At 40.9% G+C, this 26639-nt stretch overlaps 1 protein-coding gene across 1 annotated transcript in view; it reads right to left on the reverse strand.

Moving 5' to 3' along the window:
• Positions 1–10334: 10334 nt before the first annotated feature.
• Positions 10335–26639, reverse strand: part of CDHR3 (cadherin related family member 3) — a 107043-nt gene continuing 90738 nt past the window's right edge. The window contains exons 14-20 of the mRNA XM_066589313.1: positions 25007–25178; positions 23401–23639; positions 19579–19754; positions 18414–18427; positions 16562–16590; positions 14407–14455; positions 10335–10693 (exon numbers count right to left, since the gene is read on the reverse strand). Of these exons, the coding sequence (XP_066445410.1) occupies positions 10335–10693; positions 14407–14455; positions 16562–16590; positions 18414–18427; positions 19579–19754; positions 23401–23639; positions 25007–25178 (1038 nt within the window). The remainder of the gene's footprint in view (positions 10694–14406; positions 14456–16561; positions 16591–18413; positions 18428–19578; positions 19755–23400; positions 23640–25006; positions 25179–26639) is intronic.

Below are 26639 nucleotides of genomic sequence, written 5' to 3' on the forward strand. Positions count from 1 at the left end.
CAGCTTTAAACTCAGGGGGGCTTCTGCAGATATGCCAGGCACAATGGTTGTAATACTGAAGAAGCCATCTGCTTCAAGCCACAGCGCTGGCCTAGGGCAGAGACCTGAGGGAAAGGATCGTGCAAAAGGGAAATATGCTTGCAAACTAAGAGACAGTAATACAAGCCAGAAGTATGCTTTGGAGTGCAGGTGGAGAAGGAGTCTCCCACCCACATCAGTTGCTTGGAGTAAGAAGAGCAGTTGGAGAGCTTCTGACAAGTGTGTGATGCAGTTAAACCTAGGATTAGGAGCGCTAAGGCTGCCTGCAGATGGGCAGGTCAGATCCGGCAGCGAGAATTCTCGCCGTGGGACCCGACCCGAGCGCCTGCAGAGAGCAGCCCGTACTCACCCACGCTCCCGGCTATTTCATGTGACGGCGCATGCGCAGACCGGAGCCATCGCCGGGTGAGTGACGTTTCTGTGTGGGGCTCGAGATAGAGCATGCCGCAGTTTGTTTCGCGGGCCCAAACCGCGGCTGTCTGCATAGGATTACATTTGTTAACGCAATCCTATGCAGGCTTCCAGCGGCGGAAATCCCGCTGCGGAATTTCCACCCCTCTGCAGGCGGCCTAAGGCTAGTTTCACACACAGCATAAGAATTATGGTGTAAATCAGCACTAAAATTTCCCACCAAACTCTGCATTGATTTTGTTGCAGATTTAGCCATGGATTTCACTCACTACTTTGAATTGAAGGAAATCCATGTTCAAATGTCGACAACAATAGCTGTGCTGTGAATTTGAAAATCTGCAACACGATTCGAATCCACGGCGCAAGTTTTCTCTGTTGTTAGTGAATGAGGCTTGCTAAAACTCCATTCACAAGAACTATGGCATGGCCATCGTGGCTTGAGGACGTGTGTTGCAAGAACTCCATGGCCGCAAGCATCCAATATACCAATTCCTACTCCTATTTGCCTATTCTTAGTAATACCTGATAGAAGAAAAGGAAGTACTTCAAGTCTACCGACCACGCTCCTGGATCACAACTGTGTAATTGTTTGCTACTTGAGTCCTACTAGCATACCTACAGCCTTGCCAGGCCAAGTGTCATAGTACCTTGACATTCTCAGCTGGTCAATGATAGTAAGATAAGTTCTCTCTCATCCCCTTAAGAACTCATATCATTCTTTTACCTACTGATCGTCTGATACCCATCATGGCCTAGGGGTGGCTCTCTTTTTGTATCAAAGAATCACAATCTGGTGAAGTCTCGGGCCCCATATGGCCTCTACCTCTCTTATTACAAAAAATTGATAGACATCATAGGCTCTAACCTACTCAATTATTTTGCTTCACATGGACAAAATTCTCATGTGAGATTTGTGCGTTTTGAGACACACAAATCTCGCACAAAAATGAACCACATTCATTTGAATGGAGTTGTACTCATGAGTGATTTTCTTCGTCCACGTCCTATCTCTAGGTGTGCTCTCGCATCACTTAGGTTAATTCGAAACTGGCTGAGTGATCTTACTCAGAGTGGTCATAAATGGCTGTACATCCAAGTAGAAGAATGTATCTAGTGGGGTACCACAAGGCTCTGTCCTAGGCCCAATGTTGTTCAACTTTTTTATAAATGATCTGGAATTGATGGGAAACTGATCAAATTTGCCAACGACACAAAGCTAGGAGAGATAGCTAACATTAGGGAGGAGAGAGAGTATATTCGAAAGGAACTAGAAAAGCTTGTACAGTGGACGGCGACTAACAGAATGCTATTTAACAAGGAGAAATGCAAAGTCCTACATCTGGGCAAGAAAAATGAAAAAAAGCTAGTGATATTCCGCCTCATTCATGGACAGGGCGTCTTAGTCAAATGTCATCTGGAATACGGTGTCCAGTTCTGGGCACCCCACTTTAAAAAAGACATAGACAAACTGGAGCAAGTTCAGAGAAGAGTTACCCCGATGGTAAGTGGTCTGCAAATCATGTCCTATGAGGAGCGGTTAAAGGATCTGGGAATGTTTAGCTTGCAAAAAAGAAGGCTCAGAGGAGACTTAATAGCGGTCTACAAATATCTGAAGGGCTGTCACAGTGCAGAGGGATCAGCCCTATTCTCATTTGCACAAGGAAAGACTAGAAGCAATGGGATGACACTGAAAGATAGGCTCACCACGGACAATCACGGCAAATCGCGGGATGCTGCGATTTGTCAGCCACGAGCGGAGATTCGCTATGATTCTCTGCTCGTGGACAGGGGGGCTGCGCTTTCCATAGCTATGCTATGGAAAGTGTGCATTGCGTTCCTCACGGCCGGATTATCGCCGCAGGGAACGCAATGCAAAGATGCCCATGGACAGGCAGCCTAACATAGTTTGGTTGCTGCAAGATTTAAAAAAATATATAAATTCTACTTTTTATTACTTTGAGACCTTAACTGTTAGAATATCAACTTTCTTTTCTAAATTTCTCATTGCTATGCAAGGCAATTTTATTTAGGCTGGGAAACCCGCCAGGATTTAAGTGTTCCACACTCTGTAGGCCAAACAGCGAGGGAGAAATAGGTCTTCCAGATTCTAACTTATACTACCTTGCATCTCACTTATCACGAATCCTTGGTTGGTATTATGAAAGGAAGATAAAGCCTTAGACCCAGATTGAGCAGAGTTTTACAAATATCCTTCTCTGTGCCTTGCCCTTGATTAGAATTGCGTCACTTAAAGGGGTTGTCCCGCGGCAGCAAGTGGGTCTATACACTTCTGTATGGCCATATTAATGCACTTTGTAATGTACATTGTGCATTAATTATGAGCCGTACAGAAGTTATAAAAAGTTTTTTACTTACCTGCTCCGTTGCTAGCGTCCTCGTTTCCATGGAGCCGACTAATTTTCGCCGTTTAATGGCCAAATTAGCCGCGCTTGCGCAGTCCCGGTCTTCTTCTTTTTTCAATGGGGCTGCTCGTGCTGGATGCCGGCTCCGTGTAGCTCCGCCCCGTCACGTGCCGATTCCAGCCAACCAGGAGGCTGGAATCGGCAATGGACCGCACAGAAGCCCTGCGGTCCACCGAGTGAGAAGATCCCCGCGGCCATCTTCATCAGGTAAGTAAGAAGTCACCGGAGCGCGGGGATTCAGGTAAGCGCTCTCCGGTGTTCTTTTTTAACCCCTGCATCGGGGTTGTCTTGCGCCGAACGGGGGGGGGGGGTTGAAAAAAAAAAACCCCGTTTCGGCGCGGGACAACCCCTTTAAGAGCTCTCCGGCTACCTCCCACCACAGGGCTCATGATCACTTTCTACTCTAATGTGCTTGTATAAGCTCACAGTCTCCCTCTAAGACCGCTTTCATACAGCCATGAAAATCACGCGAGATTTGTCTGTTGTGGGACCCACATGTTGGAGATGTGGGGAAGAGGAAGGTTGCAAACATCATCAAAAAACCAACAAAACTTCTGTTGACTTAAAAATGCCTGATGGGCATCCTTGGTAGCTGTTTTTGACAGGAAGAGGAAGGTACCTTTCTTGATATTTTTTGGTCCCATAGAGTACTCACACCTTTTTGGAGGAATGTCCAGGCGGTGATCTACCGGAGTGTCTATAGACCTTGGTCTAGTGCTGTTCCTTCTTCATTAATGTAAGATGCCTTTCTTGAGCATACAGGTCACTGCTCCTTTTTCTGGTGACTGCCACCTGAATGCATACCTTTGCTATGGAAAAAAGGGAAGCCTCCTCCACTTCACTTTTGATCTGCAGAATGAATAATATTATGCATATGGAAAATCTCACATCCTCTATGTATCATATGTATGATAAATGTTATAAGATGTGGTATTATTGGACAGAGTCCCAACAAAAAGCCACATATCTCATATCCTCGGTGGTTCATCATAAAGTTATTTCTGAGAGCCTTATGTACTTTGTTTTAGTGTTGGAGTCTCCTTTGCACCCCTCCACACGTTTTTCTTTCTTTCCTCTTCTCTCTTTCTGCTATTGCTCTTCTCATTTGACCAAGTTATCCTATGTATTGTGAATGCAGCTCTGTACAACAGGCTGTAACTCAGGATCAGTATAAGATAAGTAAAGAAATGTATTTATGGGCACTGAACTTTTTATTCTATATATTAGCTGTAACATTCAGTTTGAAGATGGACATATGTTTTACCTTGTTTGTGGTTACTATGATCGGTAAGGTCCATGATCAGCGCAAAGAGGTACGGTACTTTTCTCATTTGTACTGTATACTCCTTCTCAGTATTAAGTTATTTTCCTAAATACAATAGTCTGTGAAAACATATAACCTATAAATCAGAAAGGTGTGTCCCCTTTCTTCTGTGTGATATGAGAGTATGATGGGTTTAGCCGTGCAAACAAAGGTTGGTCAAGGACGTCATGCTGTAAATAGCTGTTACATGGTTACTATCAAAGTATCAGCTCATCCATGGTAACAAGCAGATTTTAGTAAACTGGTCTGAACACCGTCTGGAAGTACTGGATTGTGTAAATATCCAACTGGAAGTGATAACAACTAAGAGAATAAAACCTCCACTTCACTCTCCTTAAAAAGGCAGACAGTTCTTGAGAGGGGCACGTGTTAATGTACAGTATCTGCAGTGCCCACTTCGATATACCCATATCTAATGTGAACAAAGTAAAATCCCAAATGTTGCAATACCTTCTTTGGTTTTTTAGAGGAATAGTCCCAAATATTGTTTTAGTCCATTTTGATAATCTAGCATTGTGATCATGGAACTATAATGTGATTCCCATTGCCTGATGCCTTTTTTTGTTGCAAAAGATAATTTAAATAACTACAAATAAATACTCTCTCTCTCTACTTTGCTAATGTCCTCTTCTCTACTGATTCAACACACAGTCCTTTGGAGGTACCCTTTAAAAAAAAAAGCCAAAACCAATCCAGTAGTTTCCAATGTGTATCACTGGGGATTTAATGAATTATGACCAATAAGGTTCACATCTAAAAATGATAATCAACTAAATAAAAACATGAATTCCCCCGCATCCCGGAAACCCAACTAGAATGCAGGCAGGCCCCAGTTGTTCCCAGCCAAAAACAGACTTTCTGCACGGAATTTGGCATTGCCCCAAAATTAAAACATTCTGGACAGGAGTCCAATCACTGGTGCAGGAAATCTGAGGTATCTCTATACAATTGACCCCACAAGCATACATACTCCACTCCCTCCCTAGCCAGACAAAAAACAACACTATGGTACACACCATACTTATAATAAGCAAAAGGTGTCTGTTAGCAAAATGGTTGCAGGCCAACCCCCCGACGGTACCAGATATACTGCAGCAGCTAAAATACCTCCTGAAAATGGAGAGATTGGAAACAGAAAGTTGGGCAGAATCTCAAGCACCAAAATTTCTTTTTTAAATGGCAAGTTTTTATAGAAAAGTTCCTGGATCCAAGCGAGATTGTGGAATGCATGTACCCATTCAGTAATACATCCTGGTACCATACTCAAGCAGGGGCGAACCGTTTGGGAAAACTAAAAATATTATTAAACAATATTGTAAGCCGCATAGAGGATGATATACCCAAGAGACGAGCGGAAAGGGCAGACCTTGATATGATATGACATAGGCCTAAAGAATAGGGAATCGGAAGAGAATGCATGAAGAATCACCTTAAATGTCTACCTTTATTAGTTGTTGGTTGTTACAAATGTTGACAAGTTATAGTTGTTATAAATATTAAACAGTGTTGGAGCTGTAGATGATTTCTGATCAACAAACTTTGTATTACAATGTATGTGAATGCTGTTTAATTTTTATAAACTTTTTTTGATTTATGGGGGAAAAAATGGATACAATAAAAAGAGTTTTAAAAAAACATGAATTTATTGGAGACATAAGACTGCCCCTTAATGTTTACTCTCAATGTCTGGGCCTGTCTGTACTAAATAGCTGCATTCATTTAGGTGCATGGCACTGAAACAATAGCATTAGTGTTAAATCTCAAGTACATCAAATAGACTCGCATGTCTTTAATGCCAAAATGAGCCGGAACTGGATATGCCTGTCTCAGTGGCACAATTATGTGCTAGCAACTCACTGAAAAGGATTCCGTGTTTGGTAACTTGATCCCAATATTACTTGTTGCCTCTTTTCTTCTCGAAAATGCCATCACTCCAGTAAGTATTGTGCTGTGTTGACTACTGAAGGGTTCCAAACAGCAAACAACAAGCTCAGGCTTACATGATGGCAAGATAAACTAGATACTTAACATTATAATAGAATGAATGAAATGTCAGCAGACACTCAATTTACTGGTGGTGACATGCAATTCACTAATCTATACCCTATTTGTTTAATTCTTAATATATCGACATGACTTTAAAGTACATACACAAACAAGTATTACTGCACAAAAAGCATCAACAAACTTGTATCTTTAATCAAACTACAAAGGAGGGTTTAAGATGAAAGTGCCATTTAACAGACATATGAGACCAATCTCCAAACTGACTCTCATTAACAGGTGCGCCATATTGAATTTATGCAGTACATACATAATAAATAATATTAACCCTTTCCAATCCACTGTCTGACGTATAAACACATTATGATTTAAGGCTGTACAGCTCTGATGTTGGAAGACGTCCGTCGGGCTTCTCTTACTGTATATTGCCAGCTTCTCTGCTGTCGGACCCTATCCAACGTGTCGCCTCATGCAGTACTGGCTTTAGCCAGCAGATAGCGACGTTGTATAACGGCAGAAAAAGAGTACGCCCCCTAGTAAAACCAGGATACCAATTGGATTGGAAAGGGTTAATCATATGTCACTATATTTCCAAAGGGTCATTCACACAACCCCAGTCCGGCAAAGAAAACCCAGAACTGTTGAGCAGCTAGAATCCTACATCAGACAAGAATGGGACAACATTCCTCACCCAAACATCTTCTCACTTCCCAGATGTTTACAAGCTGTTGTAAGAAGAAGAGGGGATGCTACACAATGGTAGACATGGGTCTGCCCCAGCTTTTTTGGGATGTGTTGCTGCCATCAATTTCTAAATGAGTTAATATGATCTGTTGTGAGTAAAATATGGTTATATGAGATTTCCAAATCATTGCAATCTTATTTTCTTCTTTCACAAATTTTTGGGATTTCAGGCTGTATAATATTGTCACAATTCCACCAACTCGAAACACTGATAACTGCTCAAAATGATCAATAATGAATCTATTGTTTATTATTTATGGTAACTGATCTTCTATAGATGAAATTTCAATATATTATGGCATATAAATGGTTGTTTCTGATTTGCCCCTTCTATACAGTATTACCGTAGCAATTGAATACGCAGACAAAATCACTGTAGATGCTGGAAACATTGATTTTATGGTTCTTACAATCTTGTAATTTTGCTATTTTAAATTGGATATACTTTAAATTGAAAGGATTCTAAGGGATAAAAAAGAGGTTGTATTGCAATACCAGACATAGTCTGTGAAAAAGCATGGTGCTGTTTCTGGAAATACATTAAAAACAGACACCATTCCTAATCCTTGTCCAACCTTTTAAGGGTTTGTTCCCATATATGGGACCCTGTCCCATTTTTGGTTTACATTAAAAAAATTACTAAGTAAACGAGTATGTTCCTCATACAAAAACTCTGTCAAAAACATTGTCATGTTTAATTCATATTCCCTGTCCAAGTTTGGTACTGTACACCACTGTTCCCTCTAAGCTGTGCGCTCTGGAAAGGAAAGAGTTAAAACAACATATTAATGAGGATTAACAAGCCCAAACACAGTTCTACCTTTCTGTAAAGTTTGGACATATGCGTTCCATAGCGTACAGCTTAGAGAGAAGGGTGCCGTACACACCTTTATTTGGCATAGTTTATGTACTGTATACACAGACCTTAACTGAATGCATAATGGTGGTGTGCTGTGATCTGGCAATGGGTTTGAATGCTTTAATAAAGCCTCAATACTCCTACTCTTTGAGTGTTTATATGCCAATAAAACTAAGTGTTCATATGTTAAGTAAGGCCCATTCAGACACAATGATTACCGCTCAAAATTAGCTCAAAAGCGTTTATTGAGTGATAATCGTTGCATGTAAATGTGACCATCTTTCGGTTTTCTGCTGAACAACAGTTTTCATTTCTGTTTGAAATCTGTTGATCAGCAGAACAGCTGCACACTGCATTCTGCTCGGGGAGAGCTAATAACAGCTGATTACATTGTATCAGCTGTTCTCTGCTGTCAGCCCCGCCAGCAGAACAAAAGGAATTTATTCAGAGAACAGCAGGCGGTCCTCTGAATAAATTCAGCTCCCTGCTCACGCCCTACTAACTGGTGCTAATAGGCATTAGAACCAATTAGCAATTTATGCAAAATGATCGCTCAAAAGCCATCTTTTGAGCAATCATCTTTGTGTCTAAATGGGCATATTTCTGATAATTAAGTTAGAGTGAAAAAAAACAACAGTCAAGAGAATCGAGTTTACTTATTGATAGTTTCTATGTAGCAAAATCTTTTTTCTACCCTGCACAAATGTAAACTTAGTAAAAAGTATGATTGAAGATCTAGAACTAAGTTAATCAAATCCTGGTTTTGGCTTAAAAAAACTGCATTAAAAAAACCCTGTCCCACTGCTGCAGGGGATATCCCTCCAGCCCCGCTGAGATGAATGGAAGCCCCGCAGAGAAGGGGGTTCCCCTTGGGCTTTCCCTCATCTCTCCCTCTCTCCCCACTATGGGGTGATTCCCCTGTTGTAGGGAGAAAGAGGGGCAGTGGCTGTAGGCCTTCCCAGAGAGTCAGGAGAGAGAGGGCGGGGCTAGAGGGAGGCCCTATAGCCACTCCCCCTCTTTCTTCCCGCTAAAGGAGAATCACCTCATAGCGGGGAGAGAGAAGTTCGCCTGCAGGGGAGAATAAGGAAATCCCCAGCAGCATTATACTGGGGTTCGCCTGCAGGGAAGAATAAGGAAAATCCCAGCAGCAGGGGATTTCCTTCTTTTCCCATGCAGGGAAACCCAGCATCGTGCTGCTGGGGAATTAATTTCCCTTTGCCAGCTGCCTTACATAATCTCCCATACGAGTCTATGGAGGCTTCTGCACTTTGCGCACTAACGATAGGTCAGGTCCTATCTTTTCACACAGCTGGGAATTTCAGTTGCGCGATTTTAGTCGCGCATGTCCTATTGTTTTAAGGTGCGATTTTTTTTCGCGCTTAAAATTCTCTCGTCTGAACGCTTTTACAGCAATTCATTAATTCTATTAGCCAGGACTTTTTTGCGCAGGTATTACGGCGTGCGTTTCATGCTCAAGTGCAGAAGGCCTTATACATAGCTTCTCTGCTAGATGGAATGCCTTTTGAATGAGGCCATAGATCAAACAGAGTATATATACATCATTGTATTTCACCCCACTTACCCTACATGAAGCAGTACTTTGTCATGTTGGACATATTTATACATCTTAGGGCTTAAACAGACAAACATGTTTGTGCACGTTTTTGCACACATGAAAATCATAACCGCAAAACATGACGAATAGAGCCCTATCTTTCTGTGTTTTAAGCAACAAGCTGGCATAGAAGTCTATGGCAGGGTCAAAAAAGCAAGAGGAAAGGTGCGACGCTGCATAAATGCAGGGAAAAGAAGACAGTGGACCCTTATTAGGCTTTAAATAGCCATTCTATTCCATGGAAAAGGAGTATCACACGTGTGTGAACTGGCATTGCGAGCGCAAAACTTACATTACTATGTGCTGACATGCATGTATCAGCCTGATTATTGCCATCTCCAAACCATGTCCATGTGCAAATATGCTCTGTTGAGGCGAACGTATTTGTGCATGCGTTCGTCTGTCGAAGCCCTTATACTAATCTACAAGGTGTCTCAAAAGTATGGAAACATATATAGCATCAAAACTGTTTGGTAGACGGTGATCCAATTTTAAATACAATTCATATTAATTACAACCTGCTAATATGCTTGTAAATAAAAAATACAGGTAGAAAAAAGTGCAAGGTACAATAATAATACCACAAGGTGCCGGAAAGTGCTAAAAGTTCTGTAAAATATAAGCTGTTAATCATATGTCTTCCATTCAGTGCTCAGCCAACAGGTGAAGTGCTTAGGGACTTTCACATGAGTGGAATACTTCCGCCGGGACGCAGCGGAATTTGACGCTGCAGAATTCTGTATCAAAATCCCAAGGGCTAACTACAGATTTTGGTGTGGAGTTGTAGGCTGATTTAAGCCACTGTCATTCCACATTAAAGTCTGCAAGGAGTGATTTATGGTGCAGAATTCAGAAAATTAAGCCTGTGTGAAAAGTCCCTAAGAGTTTTCAGTGAGGTATATCGCGCTGACAAGGTTAATTTTCTAAAGCTGAAGTTTCTGGAATTTTAGAAGATACTTTAGGAGAACGTCTTGGTGACATTGGAGATCTTCTAGGATTTTTATTTTCAGACTCCAAATTGGTTGTTGTTTGTTTAGGAGCCTGCAGTTTGCTTGGTGTTCCCGGCACTGCAGCATTCGTCACATCCTCAGTTTTAACGGGACTTTCAGGTGTTTTGACTCCTTTATTTGAGATACCACGTGATTGAACTGGCAAGGATGTTTGTTCAGTGGGACTCTGTTGCTGTGAGACTGGTGCCGGGATTGCTGGTTGTTTTGTGTCCTTCCATCTTCTAGCCCCAGACTTTGAATTGTATTCATAGACATTTCCTGTAACTAAAAGCACCAAACACACTTCAGTAACAGGTATAGTAAGCTGGTGAAATTACATATAATATGTCAAATATTATAATAGATGTAATCACAAAAAAGTTGTATACTTGCTATCAGATCACACAAGCATCTCCTTCTCTGTGTGTTATGCTCCCTGCAGATGGTAATGTTTGCTGAGTTCCAGGTCTACTCATTTATGTCTTCACTTGCCACCTCTAGAAACATCTCTTATGTCACAAACATTACCTATATATACAAAATTTTATTGGTCCCAAATCTCTGTATTTCAAACTCTTGACCTATCAGATCTCAATGAAATTTTATTCCAGGACTTGCTTTCTCCTATAGTGTTCTAACATCCAGACCCTCATACAGACTTGGGGGTGTAGAAAAGCAATTTGCTTTCCAGACTCTCCCTCGGCTTTCTCTTCCTTTAAAGGGGTATTCCAGAATCCGATCGGTGAAGGTCCTATCACTAGGATCCATACTGATTACAGGAAAGCGGCCTCAGTATACCACTGAATGAATGTAGTGGTGGCTGTGCATAAGCAGTGCCACCCTTTTCATTTCAATGAGAATGGGAAAGATAGTAGGGTGCTTAAACTGAGTTATGTCCATAAGTCCCGTTGAAATTATTGTGAAAATAGCAGATTTCTTAAACTCAGCTATATTATTGTGCGGCCAATGCTCTATTCATTTGGGGTTACATGGGAACCATTTTATGGCAATAATGGCTTATTCACACGAGCGTACATCAGCCAGCAGTGAAATAGGCCGGCCGATATACGCTACTGTGTGATGCACAGTGCGGCATATACGCCATCAGGTGGGGGGAGACAGCCCTTCCCTCCCCCTTGCCAGCTCTCTGCATGGGGAGGAGGTGGGACAGGGCGGGAGCTAGTGTGCTGACCTCCTGCCCCTCTCCGCCCCTTGCCACTGTTTGCAATGGGAGTGTCGGGATGGGGAGGGGCTTAGCTCCGCCCCTATCCCAACTCTCCCTTTGCAAACAGCGGCAAGGGGTGGAGAAGAGAAGGGGACGGAGTTAAGCAGTCACGCTGCTAAACTTCTTCCCACTTCCCTTCTCCTGCAGCTGTCATTGACTCCCATAGGAGTCAATGCAGCTGCCGCCGCGGATGTAGAAGCGCTTTTATGCTGTGGAGATACACCCCTGTGCACTGATGCATTGTAAAGCAATGCATCAGAAGGGCGTGAAAACCCAGCCAATATACGCCCATGTGAATAAGCCCTAAGTGAGGATCCCAGTTTTCAGACACCCCTTATCAGATGGTTATCCCCTAGCCTATGAATAGGAAATAATGTCATATTACTGAAATACCCCTTTAAAGAGCAGTTTTCAGAATTAGAAACTGTTCTTAATCTTCATTCAATGATAATATATAAATATGTAATAATATATAAAATCATATATAATGACAGTGCATTAAAGGGATTATCTCTTTAAAATACGCCACCCTGCTATGAGCTGAATGTTGCAAGTGTGGCTTTTCTAGGGCCGGCTTCACAGGAGGATATGCATATTTGTGGAATGAACGTTGTTTTTTTGCATGCACGTTGCATATAGTTTGCTGTTTTTTGCTCACACAAGGCATGCACATTTGTGAACACGAAAAATATGCAATGATGTTCCCATGGGAAATCAATGGGTTCTATTCACTGTGTATTATATACGCAAATGTGCCCACGTGAATCTTCCCTAAATCCTGATGATTAGCTGTGATTGGCAGTGATTAATTTGTCTAATCATCAACATGCACTGCAGTGACTGCTGCATGTAATTCATAGAGAGACCAGGTCCACCATAGTAGCAGCAGCTCTTCTCATAGCTCCCAACGTTTAGACCAGGGTGACAGTACCAATGTGGTTCACTTTTTGAGGAGCAGAGCAGTCCGCCTAACTATTATGGCGTCATTAATAGGCTACTAAACTACATGGTGCAATACATGTATCAGAAGGTCTGGCACTTTGTATCTACTCTGTTAAGGAGTATAATTCAGAGTAACAATCCGCGCCACCATATAATAAATAATGGGAGTGACTCACCTGGTGCACAGCGGGGTTCCCGTAGGCCGTGGAATTAATAATTTATTATTAATTTATATAAAGACTGTCTGCCACGACAGTTCATTTTTTCCTAACAGGAGCTACAGCAGGAGCGCGGAAAGAGTTTTTTCTATTTGAAGATTTGCCTGTTAAGGAGTATGCACTAAGCAGCCACCCCCCTCTATATTGGGAGGTTGTGTGAGTGGTTATCTCATCGGTGTCCTCCACAGGTGTAACTCGCTCCCTCATTTGGTAGTATGGCTGCCTGCATGCTGAGGTGGTGCACATGTTTGCCTTCCTGTGTCAGTAAGTATATGGCCGTTTTCAGTATTTTTTTAAATATTTCCCTTTCTCTGATACATTTATATTAGTATAGGTGCTCACAGAACGTGAGGAGCCTTGACGATTGGCTTGTGAGCTCAAGTATTTTGGCCAAAATCCAACTAATATCTCGAGGTTATTATGTATTGTTAACATGCAGTGTGGCTTTCAAACGCTGGGGAAGCCCAGGGTGGCAGTACCAATGTGGTTCACGTTTTGAGGTGCAAAGCAGCCTGCCAAACTATTATAGCATCATTAATGGGTTGCTATTTTGCATGGAGCACTACATGTATCAGAAGGTATGGCACTTTGTATCCACTCTGTGTAGGAGTAAACACCAAGCAGCCATCCCCCTCTATATTAGGAGGTTGTGTAACTGGCTCCTTCATTTGGCAGTATAGTTTCCTGCATGCTAAGGTGGTGCACATGTTTGCCATCCTGTGTCAGTAAGTATATGGCTGTTGTCAGTGATTGCAACTTTTAGACTATGCTCTCATGGGGCAGATTTGCTTTGGATTTTCCATGCAGACCCTCTGCACAGGAAACCCATGGTGTTTACAGTAGCAAAAAAGTAGATGAGACTTTTAAAATGTTGTCTACACACTGGAAAAATACGCACAAAATGTGAGCGAAAATTGACATGTGATGTGAATTTTAAGGGCGCCCACCCACTGGCGATTTTTTTTCCCTGCGAAATTCGCAGCATTTTTTTCTCTGCAGGGGTCTATGGGACTTGTAATGTTAAAATCGCGATCGCGCAAAATCGCAATTTACCGCGAAATCGCGATTTTGCGCGATCGCGATTTTAACATTACAAGTCCCATAGACCCCTGCAGAAAAAAAAATGCTGCGAATTTCGCAGGGAAAAAAAATCGCCAATGGGTGGGCGCCCTTAATCTGCAGCATGTCATTATACCTCCAGATTTTTTATGCAGATTCCACCTTTTTTTATTTTGAGAAACAGTGTCTATGGGCTGAATTGGACAGTGCTGCAATTTCAGACATGGCCTATAGAGAAGAAATGTGCAGTTTCTGGGAAAAGAAATCTAATTTTTATGAAATACAGCTACTAAAAAGTCTAAATTTATGTTTTAGACAAAATCAAGTAATTCTCAGAACCAGATCCTGATTTGTGTGCAGTAGACTGTTCCTCAATGATCTAGTTGGGATCAGATGTCATGTCTGATGTCATACAGATCACTGCACACGTAGGGGGTTTGGCTGTAAAAGAGCAGCCAAATAAATTACCTGACAATATTTTCTTTTTCTAAAGAATGCAAAGCAAAATAATACCAATAGAAATACCAGCTGTGAACATTTTATCTATCCCTTACTTGGATCTACTGCTTCTCCATCAAAGACAGTGTTAAACTTCGTCATTTCCTGTAAAATAAACAAAAACGCTGCTATAATAATAATTCAGTGTAATTTCATAACAAAATTGAAAAAGCACAAACAGAGCACCTAAGGTCAAGTAAAGGTAAGGGCTCTTTCACATACGTAACTGCTTAACTCCCACTTCCTTCCCTCCCCCTCTGCGACCCGTGACTCTTCCCCCTTCTCTCCCTCTCTCCGCCCCCTCCCATTACTTACAGCCAGCAAGGGGTGGAGAGGGGGGGAGGGAGAGGGAAGGGGGTGGGAGTTTAGCAGTCATGGGGTGGAGAGGGGGAGGGAGTGGGAGTTTAGCAGTCATGCTGCTAAACTCTCTCCCACCTGCCTTCTCCGGCAGTTGTCATAGGCTCCCATAGATGTCTATGGCAGCGGAGGTATCGGGCCTGATGGTATCCCTGGCTCGATGTATACTCACTAGACGTGGGTTCTCTGAACGGGAGCAAAAATGGGAGATGCAGCCGTGACTTGGTCACGGGTTCCTCTCGTTCACGCGACATTCGGCTGCACTGTGGCCGTAAAATCATAAATGAAGCCTAAGGGTGCATTCACATGAACGTATATCGGCTCGGGTTTTACGCCGAGCCGATATACGTTGTCCTCGGGTGCAGGGGGGGAGGATGGAAGAGCCAAGTGCAGGAACTGAGCTCCCGCCCCCCTCTCTGCCTCCTCTCCGCCCCTCTGCACTATTTGCAATGGGAGGAGGCGGGACGGGGACGGGGCTAAAGGGCGGGAATTAGCCCCGCCCCCGTCCCGCCTCTCCCCATTGCAAATAGTGCAGAGGGGCGGAGAGGAGGCAGAGAGGGGGCGGGAGCTCAGTTCCTGGCACTGGCTCTTCCATCCTCCCCCCCCCCCCTGCACACGAGGACAACGTATATCGGCTCGGCGTAAAACCCGAGCCGATATACGTTCATGTGAATGCACCCTCAAGGTGATTTCATATCTGTGTTCAAGGTTCAGCTTTTCTACCCCAATGACAATAATTGGGTCCAGCCGCTTTTTGCCCAGCTGCCTGGCTTTTGGACAAAAGAAAAAGCATTGCATGCCGCACCTTTTCTTCTGGTATTTTGAGCCAGATCTGTGATTGAACCTCTGGTCAGAGGTTCTGACGCAGATGTGAAACCTGCTTAATTTATTGCATTGCTTAGAGCAGAATGATGTATATTCCTGCAGTACATACTATATACTCCTTTACAGTACTTTGTTTTATTGCATCCTACTACGGGTAATTCTTCTTTCCCTATTACAATTAGTAAAGCAGTTCTACAGTTGTCCGGCTTTATTATACAGTATACAATAGCATTGGGTTGTGCTTTAATAAGTGATATTGGAAACCCTCAATTATCAGCCATTGAGGTGTTGAGGTTATTATCCCTTAAACTACCAGTCATTTTTCAGGTTTCCATTTTCGATTTTTTCATCATTGCCTTTTAAGAGCCAAAACATTTTTATTTTTCCATCAACATAGATGTATGAGAGCTTGTTTATGGCAGGATGAGTTGTATTTTTTTAATAGTGACATTTTATGTACTATACAATATATTGGAAAACATAACATTTTTTTAAGTGGGATGAAATGAAAAAAACCTCACAATTGCAGTTTGCTTTTGCATTGTTCATGGTGCCATAATAACAACCTGTTAACTTTGGGTCAGTATCATTATGACAGATTCCATGTTTATAGTCTTTTTATGTTTTACTACTTTAAAAAAAATTAAAAACCTTTGTATTAAAAAAAAATATTTTGTCATTTAATTCTTCCGCTGATGGGTGTATGTCAGGACTCACTTTTCTTTTTGATTTATGACGAGCGAGCTGGAGTTTTTATTGCTACTATTTTCGGGGTATAAACGACTTTTTGATCAGTTTTTATTCCGGTTTTATTGGAAGACTGCAATTCTAGCATTATATTTTTTTCATAGATGAGTATTCGATTTTTCTTCACTTTAACGCATTTTTTTAATGTTCAAGAAAACTCCTTTAGAGTGCCACGTATACATTGATAAAAATGCCTAATTATCTAATGTATAAACATTTTTCTCTAATGGCAAATTGCTGAAACATCTAATGAACACATATCAAGATACATATAAAACTTACCCAGACAATATCCTGTTTAACTTTCTTTCCTATGTATATATATAAAAAAACCAACATAAGTAATATAGTTATTCTGATACATCAAACACCATAATGTGGATGCATTTTAGGCAGTAATGTGACTCTAATACAACAGATCACCACCTTGCAAATCTACTGAACTAATATCCCTTCTACACGAGCCGATTCTCATTTGAACGAGCACAAGAGCGAATGACGTCACCGTTAACTCATTCACAATTGTTTGCGCTCATGCAGCCTGTTTAGACAGGCAGATCATCATTGAGAATCATTCACTTCTCGTTCAGTGCTTTACATGCTAAGTGAAACATTGAGTGGGAAGTGTTTAACCCTTTGCAATCCAATTTTGATTCAGGGTTTTCTAGGAGGCTTTCTCTTTCTGCCATTATACAATGGAGCTGTCTGCTGACTAAAGCCAGTACTGCGGTATGGGACATGCTGGAGAGGCCTCCCGACAACAGAGCAGCCAGTAATATTCAGTAAGAATACCCTGCCGGACGTCTTCCGATATCAGAGCTGTACAGCCTTCAATCAGAATTTCTTTAGACGTCAGACTGTGGATTGGAAAGAGTTAAACGTAACGAGTAGTGAACGAGCTGCCGATGATTGTTATGCTCGCTGAAACTGAATGACGAAATAAAATTGCTCAGTGGCTTGTGTATAGACGTAATGATTATTGCGCACTTTCAGTTGTCACAACGATTTTTTGAACAATAATTGGTATGTCTAAATGGGCCTTAAGACTAGCCCTCTATAAAAACCTAGAGAGATGTGATCCTTGCAGTGCAAATGCTAAAATGTTGCTGCATTAGGACTATATGAAATCAGCCTGTATAACCTACCATCTAATTGTCCATTGGCACATATTCAGTCGCTGACACAGTTTTGGTTAGATTTTTTTACATTCTGTTCACACTAAAATAAAATTCAGACAACTGCCAGTTCAAGTATGTGTCTTGGCATTGGATATTTTTGAGTCATCTTGGATTTTTTTTTAGCTGGGCTGCAATATTATTTTCATTAACTGTATGGTATGTCTTAAAAAAGTGATTTGCCCAAATATGAGAGTGCACAAAAATATGTAAAGGTCCAACTGTAAACAGTGTCCTCTTTCAAAGTTTGAAATGCAGGAATCACTTTTAACCCTTTCCAATCCACTATCTGACCTCTGAAGACATTATGATTTAAGGCTGTACTGCTCCAATGTTGGAAGACGTCCATCGGGGTTCTCTTATTGTATATTGCCAGTCTCTCTGCAGACGCAGCCTATCCAATGTGTCACCTCATGCAGTACTGGCTTTAGCCAGCATACAGCGCCGTTGTATAACGGCAGAAAAAGAGTAAGCCCCCTAGTAAAAACAGAATACAATTGGATTGGAAAGGGTTAAAGCAAACCTGTCACATCCTATTAGGTCTGTAAACTTATGGGCTCATACAAGAGGGGTCAATGAGTTCGAGATTGTAATTTTTATACTCACCTGCCTATCTTTTCCAATTGCAAAACTGCTGTTCGGTGCACTGATCGGACATCTTCCCTTTATTACGTGAGCATGCACACACTGTCCATAATGAGAGGACAATGTGCGTACGCATACAATGAAAAGTAGTAGTCCACTTGGTGCACCAAGTGGTGGTTTTGCAGGTAGAATGAGGAGGCAGATTTGTATAGAAATCACAACCCTCGACTCAGCAGTCCTTCTCCTATAAGCCTTTCATTTGTGGCTCATAAGACGTTACATTTAAGGTTTAAATTCCAAATCCCCATCACACAATAATAGATTTATTTTGATTTGTACAAAATGCAATTAACATAAGTGTCATTTGTACATACCTTCTGGCTTTATTCTGGAAATGAATAGATAAACATATTATTACAAGAAAGTGAAATAAACAATTACTAACAATGCAGAAAATATATTTTACACCCTAATGATTTAATAATGCAGTATTCATCCTATAGTACCAGTTATTGCCCATATTTCAATGAACACAATAGACTTTTTTTATCCAAACGGAAATTTTGAAATTTTAAAAGAGTTGTCTGAGACAAAGGTTTTGTCCAAAAAGGGCTTGTCCGTGGGAAAAACCTAATAAAGAGATGATATTCAGCTCTCCCTGCTCCTGTCGGCAGCTCCAGATCTCCCTGGTGGCATCTTTGTTATGGTTTGGCCATTGGGGAGCCCTTTTTAAAAAAAAGCTTTTATCTTTGACAACCTCTTTAATATTAAACAGTTGTCCTCTTCTGCCAAGGTGTTAAAATCATGTCTTCCATTAACAATACTGCCATGGACAACTATAAAATTAAATAAACATTATGAAAAACTTTTAAAATGTGACTGTTCTCAGTAAGAGAAACCAAGTAATTTTATAGATATGATACCTTTTAATGGCTAACAAAAATACACGATGTTGTGGTGAGCTTTTGAGCTTAAGTAGGGTTCTTCCTCGGGCATAATGGAAAAGATTTTGCTTTAGCATTATCAAACATAATGGAAATACTATCTCCTACATTCCCATTGAAATTAATAGAATGGCGGTGCCCATGCTTAACCGCTGCTCTATTCATTTGGGGACCTTCGGGACTCCCACTATTGGGATCGAGGGGTTTCCTGCAGTTGGACCCCCACTGAGCAAATAGTTGACCCCTATCCTGTAGACAGGGAATAACTTTATTTGTTAGAACAATAAAAATGTCAGCGAGCTTACAAAGAACTTAAATATCTAATATCTATTATTTTTAACAAGTCCATACCCTCCTTCCATGTTATGAGATAGCGTTATTATATATGATAAATGCAGGGAATAACTGAAAAAATGACAAGGTTAAAACTTTGCCTTGCTTCCGTACAGATACTTCACTATAGAACACACCTGGAAAACTATCACTTTGTAGATCATGAAACATACATATTCTTTATGGACACATTTCTATTAGATAGCATATTAAACCTGCAATGAAATCCATAAACGGTATACATGTTTTTCATGATACTCACAATGGGTCAGTGTCTGGTTTAGTACGCCCTTTGCATGGAAAGTACTTTACAAGAAGGTAAATTAGAGATCCAAGGAGCGCAAGCAGAAGTAAAGCGCCAATGGTGCTCACAAATGGTACATACCATGCCAATGGGGAATACGCATTTTTAGATGTAACCACATAGATAGCTCTAGGCTGGGGAAATACAAACAAAACATTTTAGATTAGCCATAAACAAATAATACAGTACAAGGACAATAGGGACTACATCTTGTGGCTTAAGGTGCGTTTAAATAGAACAATTATCGTTCACAAGACCGTTCAAACAAACGAAAGTGAATGATAATCATTTAGCTTAAACCTGAGCCAACGACTGAACGAGAATCATGAGGTTCTCGTTCGTCGTTCAGCTTCAGTCAGCATAAAAATCCGAGCCGGATCCTTCACTTGTCAGGCAATTTAAACACTAGTGTTCCACATAGGAATACTGAGAGATAACGAGAACTCCACGATTCTCATCAGCTCGTTCATTCGGGCAAACAAGAATCATGAGAGTCTCGTTCTGTCTAAAAGGGGCATAACAAAAAGCAAATGCTCTACCAATATTTAATATGTATGTATACCTTTGTAACAATTGTTTTTAGTGCTTTATCAAATATATGAAGTATATGAAAGAGCTGAGTAAAGCCTCTAGTAGAAGAGGAACAGTAGACAGCAGACAATCATGAAAACCATGAGCAATGTATACAGAAAGTACACTAGAAAAGTGTAGAACTTTTGGTTTAATGAACTTTGGTTCATTAAACAAAAAAAAACAGGAATACCCAATTAACTGCTGCATTTCCTCTACTTTAGAACAATCTGTTATAGTCACAGTCCGTGAAAATAATAATAGTCATGTGGCAATCCTGCCCATATTCCCACTAGTCACACATTAAACATTTGCTCCATGATTTCAATGATGCCAGGTTGTGACTTCAAGTATGCGGAATAAACATAATTATCTTTATCACCTAGAGAGCTCAGTAACAAATACAGTGTATCAGGTTTCAATAAAAGCAAGCAGTTATACATCCGAAAAGCGTTAATCCAACTTCAGATAAAATGTGATTGTGCTAGGCTGTGAAAGCTAATCTACAGGTGACAAATAAACTGAAGGCAAATATCAGCAAGCATTACTGCCTATAAAAACATCCAGAGGTATCAATGTGGCGAAGAACCATTCAGTCAGTTATTTGCCCTTACTGTGCAAATAGAAGGACCTGAACTATTTTATGCCTTTGCATCTTGTTATTCAAGCCTTGTTAACTTTTCAGAATAAGGTTCTGTTCAGAGCCTATTATTAGTTCCATCTAGGGGTCCCGTCAGGATCGCTGTTTAAAAACAGAAAAATGGGTGGAACCTATACTGACCATTATTAAAAACTGCTGAAACGCAGACCAACATGTCTCCATTTCAATAGGTTTGAGTTCCTTTCTGACATTTTGAACCAGAAAGGATAGCAGAAAGAAATGAACGGAAACCTGCCAAAAGGGAGACCTATTGGTCTCCATTTCAACAGTTTTCAATAAAATAGAAATATTATTAGTTTTTTTGTCAATTAACAAAATGCAAAGTGAATAAACATAAGAGAAATCTAAATCAAATCAATATTTGGCATGACCACCCTTTACCTTCAAAACAATTTTTCTAGGTAGGCTTGCACACAGTTTTTGAAGGAACTCAGCAGGGAGGTTGTTCTTAACATCTTGGAGAATTAAACATAGATCTTCTGTGAATGTAGGCTTGCTCAAATCCCCCTGTTTCTTCACATAATCCCAGACAGACTCAATGATCTTTAGCGGGGCCATATCATTACTTCCAGGACTCCTTATACTTCAACACATCTTCTGATTTCAAAGGGAGGAAAGCATGATGTGTCTTTCATCTGCTGCACTAACTTTTCTTGGCCAATCACTGTGTCTATGGTCTACAACGCTGCCCATTTCTTTGTGCTTCTTCAAAACTTCTTAAACAGCACATCTTGAAACCCCAGTTGCTTTGAAATCTTCACCTGGGAGAGACCTTGCTGATTCAGTATAACTACCTCATCTTTGTAGCAGCAGTTGGCTGTTTGTCACCCACTTTTAAGCCTCCTACACAGCTGTTTGTTTCAGTTAAAAACTATGTTTCAACCTAAATATGAAAGTGATGATCATCATCAACTGTTTGGTATATTTGTATAATCCTACAAGATCCCTGACTTTATGGAACTGTATCTAGAAACAACCATTTTGCTTTTTCACCTTCTTCTGGCAAAGGGTCGTCACATAAAATACTGATTTGATTTAGGTTTCTCTTTTGTTCATTCACTTTAGCATTTTGTTAATTGACAAAAATAAACTACCGGTATTAACGCTTCTATTTTGAAAGCATTCTTACTTTATAGCATTTTTTCCACACCTGCCTAAAACTTTCACACAGTATAGTAAATCCTGTCCAGACACCATCCAGGGATCCCATTTTTGGGATTTTAAACAGAACCCTGACAGGACCCCTGGATGGACCCAATAATGAGATCTGAGTCTAAGCTGACATGTTTACATGTGAAATAACGCTATTTCAGTACATTATATGACTTGTATCCTGTATTTTTCCCCATTTTCCCTCCCTGCAGGAAGTACATCTGATTCTCAGTCCTCTCAGGACTGGTGGGAGGAGCCTGACTGCCATGCTGTGTTCTATAGAAATCTAAAGATCCTTGTCTGTTACACAGGAATTTTGAGCAGTGTATATATAATTTAACAGAACATTTGATAGAACATATTTGAAGGCAAGCACTTTAGAGTGATTTTTTTAGTACAAAAACGTCATTTTAGGTAGATAACACATATAAGCACAAGTTGTATGAAAGGTTAGTGGGTGGCCATTTAAAATGACATAGTTTTAAGTATAACTCCCTACCAAATGTAACAATTTAGAATTGACTATGATGAATCCCTATATCCTATTCATACTTCCAGAAGTCTTCTGCTGGATCTCTTACTGTCAAATATGACAGTAAGAGAACAAGTTGGTTACTTGTATATATGATTCTCTAACAAAATAGTGGGTTTGCATATAAGATTTCTGCACCTTCGGCTTCTTTCACATGAGCACATATGTGCTGTAATCTGATGCATTGGATTCTAATGCATCAGATCACATGGGCGTATTTGCGGGACGTAAAAACGCCCGGCTGGCCAATATAGTGCCGGGCCTTTTACGTCGAACCCAAAACATAGTTCTAGAACTATGCTTGGGCCAGAATATGTCGGGCCGCTGCATGGGCTCCTATGGGAGCCCATGGCAGCGGCCGTAGGTGGGAGGGAGTTTGGCTGCTAAACTACCTCCCTCTATTCTCCTCCCTTTTCCGGTGCAGGCTTACCTGTCTTTCTCCCTGCTCGTTCGGTGCAATGGGTGGGGGAGGGGCAGAGCTAAGCACCGATCCGCCCCCTCCCATTGATGGCTATGGACAATGGGAGGGAGCTAAGTGCCCATCCTCTCCCCACCCCTTGTCCATAGCCATCAATGGAAGGAGGTGGAGTGGACCGGTGCTTAGCTCCACCCCGTACCGCGACCTCCCATTGCACAGACCGAGCGGGGAGGAAGACAGGTAAGCCTGCGATGGGGAGGCAGGGGAAATGGGAGATGGCCTGGTGAGATCGTCGCATTTGCGCACCAGGCCATATGAACGGGCGCACAAACATTTGAAAGAAGCCTTTGGGTGAGCTGTCTTATTTCCATTCTTAAGGTTAAAAATTTTTAATTAATGCTAAAATTCTCATTCATGTCAGATTTATCGAATTATTTACATACTTACTGTGGTAGTTGTTATAGTGGTAGTCAGTCCAGGAATATAGACATTAATAAATAAAGAAACAGTCCCAGTTTGTACAAGTCTTGAATCAGAAGTTAAAATGCCATCAGTAATTATAACTGTCAGGTTATATTTCCAAGTAGTATCCCCACCTTGAGAGTAATCAAATGGAAGGGCAAGGATCAGGCTGGAGACGTTAGAGCCAGAAGAAGGGGAAAAAGCAAAATGGTTGTTTATATTTCCTAGAAGGGTATAAATAAACATAGTCAAGAACTATATACATATATTTATTTATTTTACTCATTTATATATCTTATGCATATCCTGCAGTGCTGTACAACACTTGATATTGTCTCCATTGGGACTCACAGTCAGAGTTCATCTATTAAACCCACACAAACACAGGGTGAACATACACACTCCATGCAGATGTGTCCTGGGTCGGATTTGAACCCCAGTATTGCAAGACAACAGTGCTAACCTATAAGCTACTAAATATACCATTCGTTGTGATCAATTCAACAAACAAACACAGAATCCAGTAAAATAAAGAGGCCACCCCTTTAATGTCGGGACGATACATAGACATCTATTGAGCCGTTTAACAACTACAAGAACAGTGGAATCTTCTAAAACTTTTTTTAAAATTCTTTATTATGCAGTTAGCCCCTCCCATTCCCCTGCTCCGCTACCACCACACACTATATATAATTCCGCTAGTCTTACCTTGGTTAGTCATTTCTTTCTGTCTGAATCTCCTGGCCTTTTTTTTTTCAAATAGTGTTTTCCTAGCAATCTCACTTCTGACCAGCTCAGATCTGCTTGGGGTTATGGATTCATTTTCTAGTCAGGTTCTCCATTTATATGATGCTGTTGCATGGATCTACCACAGAAACTGTCTATAGAGGGACGCAGGCACTCCTCTCACAGTTACTGATGATGATCACACAACTCCTGTCACACAGTTGTAATGCAGGAGATCACAGCTCATCCTCCTGACTGTATATTTATGGTCTGTAGCTTATTTAGATAACTATAAAAGGTAATGATAATTAAACTGCTCCTCCAGCAGGCAAAGATGGCATAACCACAGCTAATACTATGTTATGGCATCATGGGATTGACTGAAAGTGAAAGTAAAAAAATCTCATTCAAGATGATAAAATTGATGTACTACAGGGAAGTGACTGGAATACACAGAGGACACCATCAGAGTGTGACAGGCAAGCAAGTGAGGGGACAGGCATGGAAAAATGTGCTTAGCTGCAGTAGCCCTTTAAAGCTTCAGTAATGCCGCTGGTAAACTAAAACACTACAAGGTGCTTTCCAGAGATTGTCCGCAGAAAGAGACACATTTTTGTTCTTATATACAAGTAAATAGTTTTTTCTTCCTTTCACTATATGTCTTTGCTCTGCCAGTAATAATCTAATTTTGTGACCATTCCTAATTAATATGAGATGGAAGGACCTGAGCAGAATTTCCCAAACTTTTCAGAAGCTCTTTGTGGAACACCAAAATATTACAAAAAAATTACAGTTCATGTAAACTAAAATGAAAGACAAACATATAGCATATTGCATACTTTTATCAATGTTTGTATTGTTGTACCTGAATTAATAGAGTAGTGAAAAGAGTCGGGTCCAGAATCTCGATCTGTGCAAGTGAGCTTGAAATTCTGAATGTTTGTACCTGTTGCTTGATTTACAGGCACAGACAATGTGTATGATTTGGGTAAACATATTGGTTTTTCATCATTAGCTTCCAGTATGTTCACAGTCACCTAAGGAAACAATAAAAATGTAAAAGAATTTGTTGCTATATGCTAAAGACTCTTATAGGGGCAACACTACGACTGGCTGCACACAACTGGATCAGATTCCGCAGGCGGGAGCCCACAGCAGAATCCGACCCTTTGTCCGGCCAGCATATGCGCGTACCTGTCATTACTTCTTCTCTTCTGTACTGCGGATGGTCCATACGACGGACATGCGCAGTACAGATTTTTTTTTTAAACCCCTGCTTTTCTTACGTCATCGCCTAGCGATGACACAGAACCAGCAACCTTTCTGCAATATCAATTGCAGAAGGACCATGGGTCAGACGGCTTCCATTGACTTCAATGGAAGACATCTGCGCAAAAATTGAGCATGCTGCGATTTTTCCTCAGCAAGCAGAAAACCTCAATCGATTTCCGCTCGTGTGCAGGAAAAAGTGCTTTTCAATAGCATGCTATGGAAGGTATTTGCTGCGGAACCGGTAGGTGAACATCCGCTTTAGATTCCGCAATGCATATCCGATCGTGTGCAGTCGGCCTAAAGTGAAACTTTGGACAAATTTTCATGAGTAGTAAAATGGAGTTTCTAGGGCTGTATAACATATCACAGCTTTTAATTATTTCAATTTGGTCCCCTAAATATGTTTCCAGGGTGCTCTGTACACTATATGTCTTTAACACCTCAGGAAGTAATTACTGCATGTTACTGAGCCATACAACATAGGATGCAAAATGATGCTGCCTTGTTGTATCAATTCCTGCTCTGCAGCTACTGGCTGAAGTTGCACCACATAAATTTAGAAACATAGAATGGCGGGAAAAGACCACATGATCCATCTAGTCTGCCCTTATATTGTCTGTTTATTTCTCTTAGGATAGATAAATGTTGATCACATGCTTGAATTCATTTATTGTTGATTTTCCAACCATGTCTGCTGGAAGTTTGTTCCAAGCATTTACTACTCTTTCAGTAAAAAAATATTTTCTCACGTTACTTCTAAATCCCCCCCCCCCCCCCAGCTAATCTCAGATTGCTTCTCCTTGTTATTGTGTTTAGCTTCCTAATAAAATACTTCCATCCTAAAACCTATTTATACATTTAACATATACAAAGGTTTGATAATGACCCCCCTCTCCCTTCTTTCATCCAGGCTGTACAAACTAAGTTCTTTAATCTTTCCTGATAAATTTTGTCCTTGAGACCTTCCACAATTTTTGAAGCCCATCTTTAGACTTGTCTTTCTGTAGATGGGGTCTCCAGAACTTAACACAGTGTTCCAGATTTGGTCTCACTAGAAGCTCTATACGACAGGATCACAATCTCCCTCTTTCTACTGGTTATACCTCTAGCTATACACCCAACTTCCTGCTCTGCCCTTAGGATTGAGAACTAATTGATTTTCCTCAATTAGGTTGAACCTGTTGTTCACAGCCAATTTGCTATGCTGGGAAGAAATGTAGGAGTGA

The sequence above is a fragment of the Eleutherodactylus coqui genome, chromosome 2 (assembly GCF_035609145.1).
Source record: "Eleutherodactylus coqui strain aEleCoq1 chromosome 2, aEleCoq1.hap1, whole genome shotgun sequence".
Taxonomy (NCBI): Eukaryota; Metazoa; Chordata; class Amphibia; order Anura; family Eleutherodactylidae; genus Eleutherodactylus; species Eleutherodactylus coqui.